Source organism: Dendropsophus ebraccatus, chromosome 8 (assembly GCF_027789765.1).
Source record: "Dendropsophus ebraccatus isolate aDenEbr1 chromosome 8, aDenEbr1.pat, whole genome shotgun sequence".
NCBI classification, from domain to species: domain Eukaryota; kingdom Metazoa; phylum Chordata; class Amphibia; order Anura; family Hylidae; genus Dendropsophus; species Dendropsophus ebraccatus.
The window spans coordinates 42,473,971-42,489,081 of NC_091461.1; the positions used below are offsets into that span (position 1 = coordinate 42,473,971).

At 42.9% G+C, this 15,111-nt stretch overlaps 1 protein-coding gene across 1 annotated transcript; it reads right to left on the reverse strand.

Moving 5' to 3' along the window:
• Positions 1-553: 553 nt before the first annotated feature.
• On the reverse strand, positions 554-1,501 carry LOC138800020 (taste receptor type 2 member 7-like). Its single transcript, XM_069981830.1, has one exon. The coding sequence runs from the start codon at positions 1,499-1,501 to the stop codon at positions 554-556; it is 948 nt and encodes a 315-aa protein (XP_069837931.1).
• Between the last annotated feature and the right edge of the window lie 13,610 nt (positions 1,502-15,111).

Genomic DNA, 15,111 nt, shown 5'->3' on the forward strand with positions numbered 1-15,111 from the left:
ACAGTAGCACCGTATGAGCAGACAAATAAAGCCTGTGAGACAATAGTCTATACAGTTCACAAATTCACATTCTCCTGGCCCAGTCGTACCTGCTCAATGAATGTTTTGTATGTGTATTGAAGGGCTGCCGCCTACCAGTTTTCAGTGTCCCTGACGGGGTAATCAGTGGAGAAGATCAAAACTTGGCACAAACAGTGGTGGATTTCATTTGCCGCTAATCCCTTGGAACCAGGCCCGGTCTCTTTTTTTTTTCTCTCAGTTGTAAAGAAGACACGCGGCACTTGCATGGAGCTAAATTAGCTCTTTATTTCAGATGCGACACATTTCGAGGGTCCGCCGCCCTCTTCATCAGGCATAACATAACATGGTACAAGCACGTATTTCTATTAAGAAAGAAATGAATAACCGGGAACGAGTTTGCTTTTTGTTAGATAAAAGATTTTTTTAAAATATAAAACATGACTTTAAATATACACATATGTATAATGCATTCACAGCATTACATGTACATAATACATATGTAAAGCATACAAATTATAAAGCTCAACTCATTTTAAGAAACACTCACTTCACTATTAGTTGTCCCAGATTTCATACCAAATAGCTTCCTCACAAAATTACTTAGTTTTCTGTTTCCTGTTATTAAAATGACAGCATTTATACTTGGGAAACCTGAAACCAAAATGAAACATAAGGAAAACATCCAAGTGCCTATCTCTGTAGTCTCATTGAAGATTGCATTGAGGGCCCCGTAGAAGCATAAGTAGAGAATAAGGAGGAGAGTGATGGTTCTAGCAGCAGATATGTGGGAACTGACTTTTGAACTGGTAAAACCTTCACTGTTCTGTTTCATCCTTCTCATGTGCATGTATAGTGAATAGATGATGGTTCCAGCCGTGATACTGATGACTGTAAATGCAACAGCAGAAACCATCATGAATATCTGAAACAAGCACTTACATCTGCTCTTGACATTCAGATTATAGGTAATGATCGGTGTTCCATTATTTGAAGAGTTAGAAACAAAAAACAGGGGATTCCTATGAATGTCCCAATAAGTGGGCAGTCCAGTAGCCCAAGATAGAGCTATAGCGAAGAGAAGTAGCCAAGGGACCATTCGCGGGAGAGCTGACTTCATCTTATAGAAACATGCTCCACTGAGATTGACTATCTTCACGCAATAGTAGAAGCACAAACAGGTGGAGCACCAGAGACTGGAGAATGCCAGAGAAGCCATGGCGGCCCCTAAGGAATTAAGAACCCAGGCTTGGGCATAAAAGGGTAAAAACAAAAAGAAGCAGATCTCATTGCATAAAACTGTTCCTTGGAGAAAGATATTGGACAACACAATGGAGTTGATGATGAGATCACAAGGGTTAATTTCACGAGTCTTCAGCCAGTCTAGAAAATGGATGAGAAGGATAAAACTGTTTCCAATGAAACCAGACAGAGATAAAGTTGCATGTATGCCCACTCCTACAACAGGGTTCAGCTCCGACATAGTGACCAGTCTCCGATGGGGGAGGATTACTGAGTCATAATCTTCATTACTTTGTCCATGCAAGTCATTCGGTTAATCATAGTGTAATGGGTCTTTTTGTTGGTATTTTAATCCAGCAGGTAGAAAATTATGTCTTTCTCCTTTGTGAAGGAAGCCATAGGTCATTTTCCTTTTATTAAATGAGGCATCCTCTTTACAAATCAGGTGGTGTGAGTTTACGTGACTATACTTCTTCCAGCATTATCTCATGCACTGTGTGTAACGCTGTTCAATACCATAAACAACAATATGGAGACGCAAAAATATTTGCAAGTCAACCTAGTGTCAGCAGACTTCCTCTCCTCTCCTTACCCTATACAAACATTATGGTTTCTTTCTGTTTTGTCTACTTTAGAATCTATGGAAACATATTCCGTTGTCCTTTGTGTGTAAGGTTAAACTTTCAACGATGTTTACACTAATACCTGATTACAACGTATAGCCTGTGAAATGATACTAATAGACCACAACTACTTACCCTAACTTTATTAAAGTGATTTTCCATCTATATGTGTTATACAATGGAATGCCCCTCTGTGGGACACAGCAGAGAGGCCCTACAGATTACCAGCTCCCACTCTGTCAGACTCAGCAATTCATGAATGCCAGTAATGGCTGACTGTATGTTTCCTTGGTACCAACAGTTTCCTTCTAGACCCTCTGTTAATTTCTTGAACAACTTAATCTCTCCCCCCCCCCATTCTTCAGAAGTCTTTGTACCTATTGTTGTTTGGATTTGGTTAATTTTGTTACTACCTGTTAAAGTAAATGTTCCATCAGGAGAAGTGAAATTTTTTTTACTACTCTGTTAGTGCCAGCGCATGGATCCCAGTGGCATGGTCCTTTTTTCAAAAAGCTGCCCAGTTCCCGCAATCGTTGCCGTTTTCTTGTTGTGCACCAGCCCTCTCTATGTACCGGAGACAGGCCAGGCGCCCCCAGTGTAACACTATCCCCTCCTCTGCGGCCATGCTTGATTTTAATGGAGGCACATCACCAAGGGGAGGGGATTTTATTGCAATGTTTTGAAAAAAGTCACCATATGCCAAGATAAGAATACACACGATGTGGCACTCGCTCCAGTTTCCACTTGCTTTATTTAGCCATAGACATGACAACGATGCACATGAATGTGGTAGGCGACGATCGTTTCACGCTTTATAGCACTTCGTCACAGCTGTAAAGCGTCACGCTGTAAAGCGTGAAACGATCGTCGCCTACCACATTCATGTGCATGGTTGTCATGTCTATGGCCAAATAAAGCAAGTGGAAACTGGAGCGAGTGCCGCATCGTGTGTATTCTTATCTTGGCATATGGTGACGTCTATTTTCCATTGCATGCTGAGCACCGCTCAATCCACCGACTGTGTCCAGGTGAGCCGCATCCATTTGACTGCTGTGCAGTGGGGGGATAGTGCCGTGACATGTTTTGAAAAAAGGACCACACCACCGGAATCCCTGTGTCACCGCCAACAGGGTAGTGAAATAAAAAATTTCACTACTCCTGATGGTGCATTCACCTTTAAGGGCCGGTTCACACTGAGCAAACACAGCGCAATTCCGCAGAGCTCTCCGCCGCGGAATCCCACCGTGCTCAGTGTCCTGCTGTTAAGTGAATGGAGAGGGCGCGCACTCGTCCGCTGCTGCCGCTCTCCGCTCAAAGAATGAACATGTTCATTCTTTGAGCGGAGAGGAGAGGGAGCGGACAGGCGCACGCTCTCCCATTCGCTCAAAGCAGGACACTGAGCACGGCGGGATTCCACCGGAATTGCACCGTATTTGCTCAGTGTGAACCGGCCCTAACCTGTGCTCTTGCTTCTCAAGCAGCCTCCTACAGAGACTACAGAGACATCAAGTAAATTATTACAGAGACTCCTGCACCAGGTCTATATAGTAGAATGTAGGCTCTCAGTGGGGGCCCATTTATCCTATTTAGACAGGGTTTGTTAGAGTTCATTGAACTCAGATTGAAGCTGCTGTTTATTTGACTACTCTACTGTTTTTCACTAGTTTTTAGTAGTTCATAAGTGCTTCTAGAGCCTCCCATTATATGTTTCCTCCAAGTAGCGGGAGTCAGGGCACAGCAGCTTTGGGCTATGTTCACACAACGTAAGAGACCGTCACGGAACGGCTGGTCTCTGAAAAGATCATCCCGGTCGATCTTTGCAGCTGCAGAGTTCTGAGCGAGTGGTCGCAGAAAACTGACATGTCAGTTGTTTGCGGCGCCACTAGGGATCCCGGCCAGAGCGTATACTATGTATATGTAGATGGCAAGGTAATGTATATTTTCATAATAATCACAGCCGTTCTATAACAGCCATGGTTTTACGAAAATATGCGTTGTGTGAACATAGCCTTGGACAGTATCATGATCATAGAAGAGGTACTGCAGAGATACATCACCATCTGGCCTGCCGACAAGGGTGGTGGTGATGGATACGAACGCTGACAAACAAGAGGTGTATAGACAAGTGTATGATGATCAACCATCCTACAAAGGTCTATTAGAAATAATTTTTGGAGTTAGTTCAGAGGGCTTAGACAGAATAACTGATGAGAAGCTGGTTGAAGTCTTTATTGTAAATTATACTACTGTACCTGTACATAAATATGTTGCCCAAAATTCACAAAAGTCTGGAGAGCCCACCTGTGATAGTCTCTGGCCGTGGATCTCTATTTGAAAATGCAGCCAATGACTTAGGCTGTATCCATGTTTTGCAGGTGGGACTTGGACTGTCTCCATCTTTCCCACAGAGCAGGCAGACAGCGGGATTCAAAAGTGGATAGTTCTGATAAGTACTTGTAAGATGGGATGTTTCCCTACCTAAATTGTTCCTGCTGTGGGAATCTTTTGGAGGGTAATGAATTCATCATCTGTACATGGGGAACACCTTCAATATTAATCATAGGTACACATGTAGGTCTTACTATGTGGTGTATATGTCCCTGCAGTTTACTGTATGTAAATGAACCATTAATGCAGTAACTGTCCACATACAGAAACACAAAAGCACAATCAGAACACAAAAAGTGGAGCTGCCAATTCCTAAGCACTTTATTGAGTCTCGAGTCGACATTCCATTATTAAGCTACTATTCAGAGTAGTGGACCATGTACCATCACTAGTGAGGGGTGGTTACAGACAATTGAAATTGAAGAGACTTGAGCTTAAAGAATTTTTCTATTGAGAACTATGAGCCCAAAGGGGCTCTATCTGCAATTAAAAAGTCCTGCTCGGTATGTGATGCATAATCATCTGTGCATGTGTACAGTATATAGTGAGGGAATTGGTATTCTAGCGATTACTGTTTTTATTCTGGTTCAGGGAAGAAAAAGCGCTGCACCTCACACCTATGGCTGATACTAGTGCCCCTAGGCTAAATAAAAAACACATCAGAATTTTGTGTATGAATTGATCAAGTCATACTGCACCATGTACCATCGTTCAGGTATCTGATACACATGGGTCCCTACACTAAGTCCACACCGTGCCAGTCAGTGGCTACCAACCCCGCAGGCGTGCACAGTCAGGGAACGGGGGCCATGGGACAGCCCTGCGACCCCCATGCCACAGGACCAGACCCAAAAACACCACACCAGAACCCGGCCAGCACCGACGGCGGAGAAGGTCGCCCCCAAACAGCACAAGTCTGGATGAGGTATTGCGCTCACCATAGCTGCTGCAGACAGAATGGGAAAAGACAGGAGGGAATAAAACCATGTGCACTCAGGTGTCTCCTGCTAATTGCGGTCATGTGGGTCTCACCAGGAGGAGTGCAAAACACGGAGAAAAGAGAGAAACAAAATGCAGTTCATGAAAGAAAAAGCGCTGCACCTCACACCTATGGCTGATACTAGTGCCCCTAGGCTAAATAAAAAACACATCAGAATTTTGTGTATGAATTGATCAAGTCATACTGCCCCATGTACCTCGTGCCGGTATCTGATACACATGGGTCCCTACACTAAGTCCACACCGTGCCAGTCAGTGGCTACCAACCCCGCAGGCGTGCACAGTCAGGGAACGGGGGCCATGGGACAGCCCTGCGACCCCCATGCCACAGACCCAAAAACACCACACCAGAACCCGGCCAGCACCGCCGGCGGAGAAGGTCGCCCCCAAACAGCACAAGTCTGGATGAGGTTGCAGGGCCGTTCCATGGCCTCCCTTCCCTGACTGTGCACGCCTGCGGGGGTGGTGGTCACTGACCGGCACAGTGTGGACATGGGGCAGTGCGGCTTGATCAATTCACATACAGAATTCTGATGTTTTTTATGCAGCCGAGAGGTACTAGTATCAGCCATAGGTGTGAGGTGCAGCACTCTTTTTCTTCCCTGAACCGTATTTTGTTTCTCTCTTTTCTCCGTGTTTTGCACTTCTCCTGGTGAGACCCACATGACCGCAATTAGCAGGAGACACCTGAGTGCTCATGGTTTTAATCCTTCCTGTCTGTCCCATTCTATCTTTGATAGCTATGGTGAGTGCTATACCTTATCCAGACTTGTGCTGTTTGGGGGCAGCTTCCTCCGCCGGTGGTGCTGGCTGGGTTTTGGTGTGGCATTTTTGGGTCTGGTCCTGTGGCATGGGGGTTGCAGGGCCGTTCCATGGCCTCCCTTCCCTGACTGTGCACGCCTGCGGGGGTGGTGGTCACTGACCAACACAGTGTGGACTTAGTGTAGGGACCCATGTGTATCAGATACCTGCACGAGGTACATGGGGCAGTGTGGCTTGATCAATTCACATACAGAATTCTGATGTTTTTTATGCAGCCGAGAGGTACTAGTATCAGCCATAGGTGTGAGGTGCAGCACTCTTTTTCTTCCCTGAACCGTATTTTGTTTCTCTCTTTTCTCCGTGTTTTGCACTCCTCCTGGTGAGACCCACATGACCGCAATTAGCAGGAGACACCTGAGTGCTCATGGTTTTAATCCTTCCTGTCTGTCCCATTCTATCTTTGATAGCTATGGTGAGTGCTATACCTTATCCAGACTTGTGCTGTTTGGGGGCAGCTTCCTCCGCCGGTGGTGCTGGCTGGGTTTTGGTGTGGCATTTTTGGGTCTGGTTCTGTGGCATGGGGGTTGCAGGGCCGTTCCATGGCCTCCCTTCCCTGACTGTGCACGCCTGCGGGGGTGGTGGTCACTGACCGACACAGTGTGGACTTAGTGTAGGGACCCATGTGTATCAGATACCTGCACGAGGTACATGGGGCAGTGTGGCTTGATCAATTCACATACAGAATTCTGATGTTTTTTATGCAGCCGAGAGGTACTAGTATCAGCCAGGTGTGAGGTGCAGCACTCTTTTTCTTCCCTGAACCGTACTGTTTTTATTCTAATTATTGTTTTTATTATACCCAAAGATATTACTGCAGAACAGAATTGATGGGAACAGCGTTTCGTGTGGCTTTATGTAGTTGATATAGTCATCTGAGTGGTGATCACCATGCGCACTATGTTTATAATTACAGGTCCGGGTCGTGGGGACATCACTGAAGGTATTAGCGGCAGGTCTATGACAGAACAGAACAGAAGCATGCAGAAATGCAAAAATGGTGTCAAAACGCTTAGGGCAACACAAAGAGTACAACAGGGCTGCTTTTGAAATTCTTTCTATAAACTGCATTGGGTGGAATACCGTCACTGTCGTTATAACTTTCTAAAACAACAGTTAATGTGAAATAAAGCCAGTTTGCAATACACATTAATTATTTTTTTGTTGTTATCTTGCTGTTAAACAAAGCTGAACTTACCAGAAATCCAGGTCCAGTCTCCTGAAGGCAGATTTTCTGACTTGCGCTGGTTGAAAAAAAAAAAAAAACGGCTAAACACAGGAATAGCGGCCAGTACAGAGAGTCACGGCTTAATACAGTATGTCCATCAGTCACATGACTGCCTTTTTCTCTGTGAGCGCTCAGATGGCCTGGGATACACAGGTCTTCCTGTTTTTTGACTGTTTCCTGTTTTTTGTTCAGAAAAAAAGAGTCAGAAAGCAGGAAGTGCTGTGTTTTCCATGATAACAAAAAAATAAATAAAATAATAATGAATGTAAATTGCAAACTTGCTTTATATCACATCTACTGTTGATTTAGATTTTTGAAAGTTATAGCGACAGTGACACTTTAAAGTATACTCACCAGAACATGCTATCTGACTCATTGACCTGGAGTAAATGTGATTGTGCTGACAAGATTGGTCTCCCACTTTTGTCTCTTTTCCACACACACATATTAGATGCGATACCATGCTGACAAGCGCAGGGTGGACTCCCCCATCGATCCGGCATCTACTTTTTGTGTTTACCTCTGCTTCCTGAAAGTTTGTGACGGATCATGCAGCGCTTTTCTGTGTGCTTTTTTAGCACATCTAATTCATAAAGTTTATGTGAATGATGTTTTGGTGATATGTAATAGTGATTCTGACATCATGTGCTTCCCTATTAGTTGATGTTGTAAGGAAAATTCTTCTCTATCAAGTAGGACCAAACACCGAGGTTATAGTAAGATTTATTCCTGCAGGGAGAGCCCACACAGACAGCGTCCAGAGTGAGGTCTAAGGAAGACACACTGTGCGAAGCTTTTATAACAACTGAGACAGCAAGGAGCTGACTTTTTTACAACATATGGTACAATACAGAGATAGAACTTGCTTATTCAGGAGTCAACCAAGCAGACCTTCAATCTTTATTTAGCCAAGAAGACCCCTTCACATTCCTTACTGTGTCCTTCTCCCTGGCACACTACTATTCTCAAACTGTACATAAATATATCAATAATACATATTAAATCAACCCTTAAATTAACCCTTTATGATATATTTTAAATATTTTCCTAACATTCCCCCCTGATTAACATTTTATCATAAAGAGTCCACAATTATTTAAGTTTCCTGTTTGCTTGTCTAAGGCTTTTGCATGTTCCGTCATGGAGTGGTCATCTCTTCATCATCATCATCATCATCATCATCATCATAAGATTCTTCTATGGTAATTTCTTGTTGGTACATGGTCTTAGTTATTGACGTGTCAATTAGTCTCCGGATTAATCCTCTGATAAACGGAATGCAGCAACATCCATACACAGTCAGTACACTGATGATAAGTGCAAAGGAGATTAGGATGGACTTCACTACTTCGGACCATCTGCCAAACCATCCTTCAATCCATGATGTGAAGGGACCATAAACCCCAGAATTTTCAGCCAGTAACTCTGAGAGGGCGTTGAGGCCCTCTAGTGCTCTTGTGATGCTGCCATCTGGAGAGGTGTTGTTGGGAATAAAAGTACAGTAATAAGTACCAAACATTTTATATACTCCTCCTTTCTCAGTCAGCAGCATATAGAGAGACATCCCATTCTGCCCTCAATAAGGTTGGACCTAGCTGGTCTGCAATGCCCTTTATTGCATCTCTAGTATAATTAATCAATCTCTACTGATTATAATATCCAATCCACATTGTTTATTGTAGACCACCAATGAAGGAAACCTGCTGCCACCTGGTTTCTAGTCTTGAACTCGTTCGGTACACCTGTAGGGACTCGAATCTCATCTCTTTATAGATTCTAGGGTCAAAGGACCCTCCAGGGACTGACCTCTCAGTTCTATACCATTTGGTAAACGAGGTCCTTTCACTTTTCCAGTTATAGTCTCCTGCTGAGAACAGATGGAAGGGCATCAGTAGCTGGACCACAGTACAGACTCCATACCAGTAGGCCGGAGCTTAGGCCTCAGCTGCTTATCTCCACCCAACCACCAAATATCGGCTCTCATTGCAGTCTGACTTCTGAACCAAGATGCTAAATAATTTTCTGAGTCGAATGTTACGTTCCAAGTTTCTAACAATACTCTTTTATCACGTCTCCTACATACCCACCTGATCCCGAACGAGCAAAGCATGTATAGTTACCAGGGTAGGCAGTGACCAGGGGTGGTACGTCTGTTCCTTTCACTGTTGGATACAACAAAGAGAATGTTTTACATTTTCCATTGGAAGGTAGAAAAGAGTCATGATACAATTGAAGGATGCATTGCAGACCAGGGAGCAGAACTCTACCGTGGATGTTTCCCCCACATAGAATTTCATGTTCACAGGATTCTAGTCTAAGCCAGTGTCACAATCAACCCCGACCTTCTACCTATTACCCTCCTAAATTCTAGTTTCCCCAAGGGTTTTTATATAGGGAACCACTGTCCCCAGCAGTATCATTACTACAGAGGAGAGTAGGACTACTCTTTAGCCTTCGATCCCCCATACCTGTTTTTCCTCCTAGCCACGATTGTCCACATGGTCTCCACACACTACCATACTTTTCTTTTCCCTATCAATTCCATAATCACCCTAAGTCTCCGTCAGCCGTTGTTTTTTTTCACTGAGGTTGAGACGAGCCCCCTCTAATAGGAAGACCCCCCTTTGTAGTCAGACTTTGCCTCAGGAGATGGTGGTGATTCCCTATTCTCTCCCTATTGATCAGGTAGTGGTTTGACCAGCTGCAATGTGACAGGTGTATCCAGGACGTTCTCTCTATCCTCACTGCACTGGGGGTTGTTAACAATACCTGATATGGAACCTCCCACCTTGGATTATAAAAATAACTTTTTTCACCAGTGCTTTAGCTACAGTGATGGCATCTGGATTGCCCGTAGGAAATACCTCTATCCACCTTATAAATGCATTAGTAATTACCAAACAGCAGGATAGACAATTTTTTTTTTGTTTTTTATTAGTAATTAGAAATCCCTTAGATATCACCTCTACCATCCCCCCTGTTGAGACATGACTTGTCCCATGGCTCAATATAGCTGTAAAACTGAAAAGATTACTAGGTAGTATATATTTACCTAGTGGACATACAACTAGAGCTTCATGTAGGATTGCACATTTGTTTACCCATTCTGTTACTAATATCATCATCCCTAATATCATGTTACACAAATTCTAATCAGCATTTAGATCCACTATGTGTATAACATCACTATGTGTATAGCAGCACTATGTGTATAGAGATAACTGCAGGCTCCTTCATTTCATCTTGCTTTATTTCTTTTCCCTTTTCTGTTAGGACATAATATATTTGTTGGGAGGAGCAAGAACTGTTACATTTAACCTAAAGGCGAACTGGAGAGAATGGAACGGCTGCACATCCCATCTATGGCTGATACTAATGCCGCTAGGCCTATATTAAAAATCAACACCAGAGTGTCTGTATATGAATTGATCAAGCCATATTGCCCCGTGTACCACCGCGCAGGTCCTCTGGTCCACACGGGTCCCTACGCTAACTCCACACCGTGTCGGTCAGCGACCGGCAACCCCGCAAAGCGTGCACATGCAGGGAAGGGAGGCCATGGAACGGCCCTGCAACCCCAATGTCACAGGACCAGACCCAAAAAGCCCCACCAAAACCCAGCCAGCACCACCGGCGGGGAAGGCTGCCCCCAAACGACACCAGTATGGATATGGTATTACACTTACCACTGCTGCTCTCACAGAATGGGGAAGACATAGGGTCCAGACATGTGAGCACAGGCATATCCTGCTAATTTTGGTCATGTGGGTCTTATAAAGGAGTGCTAGCTGTTCAGAGAGGGAGAGCTGTGAAACACGAACTGGAGAGAATGGAACGGCTGCACATCCCATCTATGGCTGATACTAATGCCTAATGCCATCCCATCTATGGCTGATAACCTAAAGGACTGTCCTTCTCCCTCTGGGGTCCCACCTCTCTCCTCCCCTCTATGACACCAGTCTCCCACCCTTGAATTGGGTGAATTTGTATTCCTCTTGTTTCCCCGTTAGTTGCTGTCTGGGGATAAACTCTATCTTACTGTCCGATGGTGACACAGTACACACAACATGAACAGACACATAATACAGATATAAAAGCATAGATCACACATGGGCCCAGCACACCATACATTTCATACAAAAATATAAAAACATGGAGCTCCTTAAAAAATGAATAAATGACCAAAAAATGCAAAAATAGCCAAAATAAAAATGATTATCAAATCAAAATTGCAGTACTAAGTATAGCCTATTATCTTCTTCTTTCTGGCCAAATTTGTTCCTGAAATGTAAGTAGATAATTAGTGACATTATTACATACCGGGGCTTTCTCGACGTCATCCTCCAACTGTGAAATAAAACGTTATCATTGGACAGATTAGTTGTGGTGTCCCACCACTGTGGTTCTTAGTCTGACACCTGTCACAAAAGTTCTTCAAAAGTTTAAGTGGTGATGGAGGTAGAATTCTAGTTTTACCACTTAATGTTACTATATATTGCACAGCTGCAGTTGCAGATGAAAGCAAAGCTCCAGATTTCTTCCAAACAAACTACCATAAACACTATGCAGTGCTTAGCCAAGGAACACCCTAATCCAAGCCCTTTCTCTACACTGCTACTCTTTCTCCTGTTACTAAAGATTCCACTATCCACCAAGTTTCAGCACTAAAAAGAATGTATATATATATATATATATATATATATATATATATATTTTTTTTTTTTTTTGCTTACTGTACCTAGTATCAAATGTTCAAGATTATTTTGTTTTCTATGAAAGATCCACAGTAAAGCTGCTATTAATTTTTATCTTATCTGGGACTCTGTCTTCTATCTCACCAGCACCCACACACTGCACCGTACCCCTTGGGTTATTTTCATCTCACTGTGGGTGGCGGTGCTGCTAGTCTGGGTGAATCAGTTGCCACTCAGGAATACCATGACAAGAGCCCCAGGGACCGTCACAAGCCTTGTTAAAAGCAGGTACCCGCATCCTACCTGTACACTACTACAGTGCTGGCGTCACGACAGACAACACCCCTGTCCGAGTACCACATTAGTAGCTTTACTACAATTGTAAAAACAAACTTATTGTCTGAGAGAATCATAATAAGCTCAGACCTATCACTACGTGGATTTTACTTTGTTACATATCAATTCAAATGGATCCATCACATCACACACATTCCCTCAACCTAAGATTCAAACAGCTTCATAATAGAACAAAACATTTGCAACCTATATCACACATGCATACCATAGTATATATTGTTTCTTTTCATATATACTCATTGTAAATCTCCCAAATTATATCATAAGATGTTATCCATTTTAGTGTCATCATATAACATCAGACCGGCTTTTTACTTACTAGTCTTCCCAGCAAGAGAACCTGCTCTGCTGTGACACAAACTCTTCCCACACAGCTTTCCCAGGTGTTGAATAGCAACAAGTTATCATCAATGCATTTCTTTCTTTCAATTTCTAACACTAAGTATATATCACTTCCTGTCTCCCATCTCAACAAAAGCAACCCCATCCCAATGATTTACGTACTTAATTGCTCATAATTACTCAGCTGACAAGGTATTATTCTTAAAATAATGTGAAAGGAAAATACCCTCGTCTCTGATCTATATAGATCTTAAAACACAACAGAAGAGCAAACAAAAACAGGAGGAAGATAATCAAAGAAAATCCCTCCAAACAATGAATATCTACCCAACAAACGGGAATATCACAAACATCACCAACACTGGACTTATTCATGAGAGACTCTTGAGACGAGACACAATACATATAATAGTTGTGATTTTACTGGGGGACGTGTTCCTTCCTTTTATTTCTTATTCAATAATAAGAAATCACACCTAACGGGATCCCTTATACAGCCAGGAATTTTATGTATGAATTCCTTATATCAGTCACTCATCCAGTCACACAGACCATTCAGAGATCCTCATATATGGTGACACACATTTGTTGGGCATGTGGGATGAACTAGAAATCTAGTTCGTGAATAACAATGCTCGCTGCGTTCAAGACTGTGGGTCAAGAACCGCTTACCAAACCGTTATTCTCCCAGGACTTCAATGCTCGCTGCACCCTGTACGCACAGGGCCGCTTACCAAAACAAAGTCCACAGAACAGTAAGGCCGCTCACCCTTGGTGACCACAGCGGGGGTGTAAGAGACTGTCCCAACTCTTACTTTTGCAACATTTATTCCCAGACAGAACGCAGACAAAATAGAAAGACAAAGACACACAAAAGAAAACAAATGAACGTTCAATATAAATGATCCAGATCAGTTTCCTTATACTCTACGTAGCACATTATAGTCACTTCCCTGAGAATTCTCTACTATCACAATCCTTTCGGTTATCGGGCATGCACGGAGTATTCTTTCCTGTAGCCTCTCACAATGGCTGTGGACGATAGACCAGACCATAAGCAATATAAAACTCAAGCTATATTTTATCCTTGCCCTATATCCTTATCTCTGTCGTATCCCATACCTTAGTGACCTTAGTGACTCAACACAAAATGGTCTTACCTTAACCCAGGTGAATGGTCCCGTTCTGAAGGACTATAAATATGAACCCGTCACTCCGCTCCCGACCACATGGGCTGGCCTCTGTTTACAACAATTCAGTTGGAGGTCTTTTCCTTCAGAAGTCCCAGACTTCCCCGTTCACGGTATCAGGCCACGAATGGACAGGAGCTGGAGATGTTGGGTTCCGGTTCGAAGGACCAACTTGTAAGGAAAATTCTTCTCTATCAAGTAGGACAAAACACCGAGGTTAAATATTTTCCTAACAATGTATATATACCATCTATGTTCCTGGGCTGTATAGGCTTGATAAATACCTTTTGAATGAAACATTGCAGTTGCCAAGATGGAATAAAAAACTTTTTAGCACTTTAAACTGCCTTATTTGGATGTTACCGAGTTTGCGTCATGTCAGTTCCATAGGACACTGGGACTGGTAGAGTTATATATATATATATATATATATATATATGCGTTTGTATACAAGGCCTTGTGTTGGTCTGTAAAGTGGATTGCTATAGCACGATGGGGAGAGGCTGGTGCGCTCTGCTAACGTCACATGGTTCCCGGCCCAAGTGATACAGTATGTGTATATATACCCATGATGTTGTGTTTATATTTTGTCTATATTGATATGATTATCACCTGTTACATTGGTCACCAAGTATGAATTATATATGTTCTCATAATCATGTTTGTGATGTAATTAAAATCGGATCATGTTAGGTAATCCCTTACAAAGTATGGTTTTGTAAGCATTACTCCTGGATTTGTACAGTTTTATCATATTTTGATCACATTTTTATATTTAATAATGGATGATTAATTGGTTGATTGTAAGGGTTCACTACCATAAATATCCCCTGTTGGGACACAGTTGTATCACTGCTTGAAAAAGGCATTCTGCCCCCTACATGTATCCCTGTTGCTAATTGCAACACATTGTGACTGCACACCATGTCAGGATATCTTTGAAAAGGCATTCTACCACATACCATAGAGTATCTGTCATAGTTGCCAACATTTAAAATTTATTTCCAGGGACACGCTGGCTTTGCCATCAAGGGGTGTGGCTTCTTGTTAGTGCGGCCTATTGTGGATGTGGTTTTCAGAAGTTTGGCTGATCTCCAGTGTTTTTTTTTTCAGAATTCTCCCTATATTGTCCTCATTGTATGGACCTTACAGTTAGGACAATACAGAGGAAGCGTATCACACATCCTAGTGGCCCTCAGTATATTACAGAC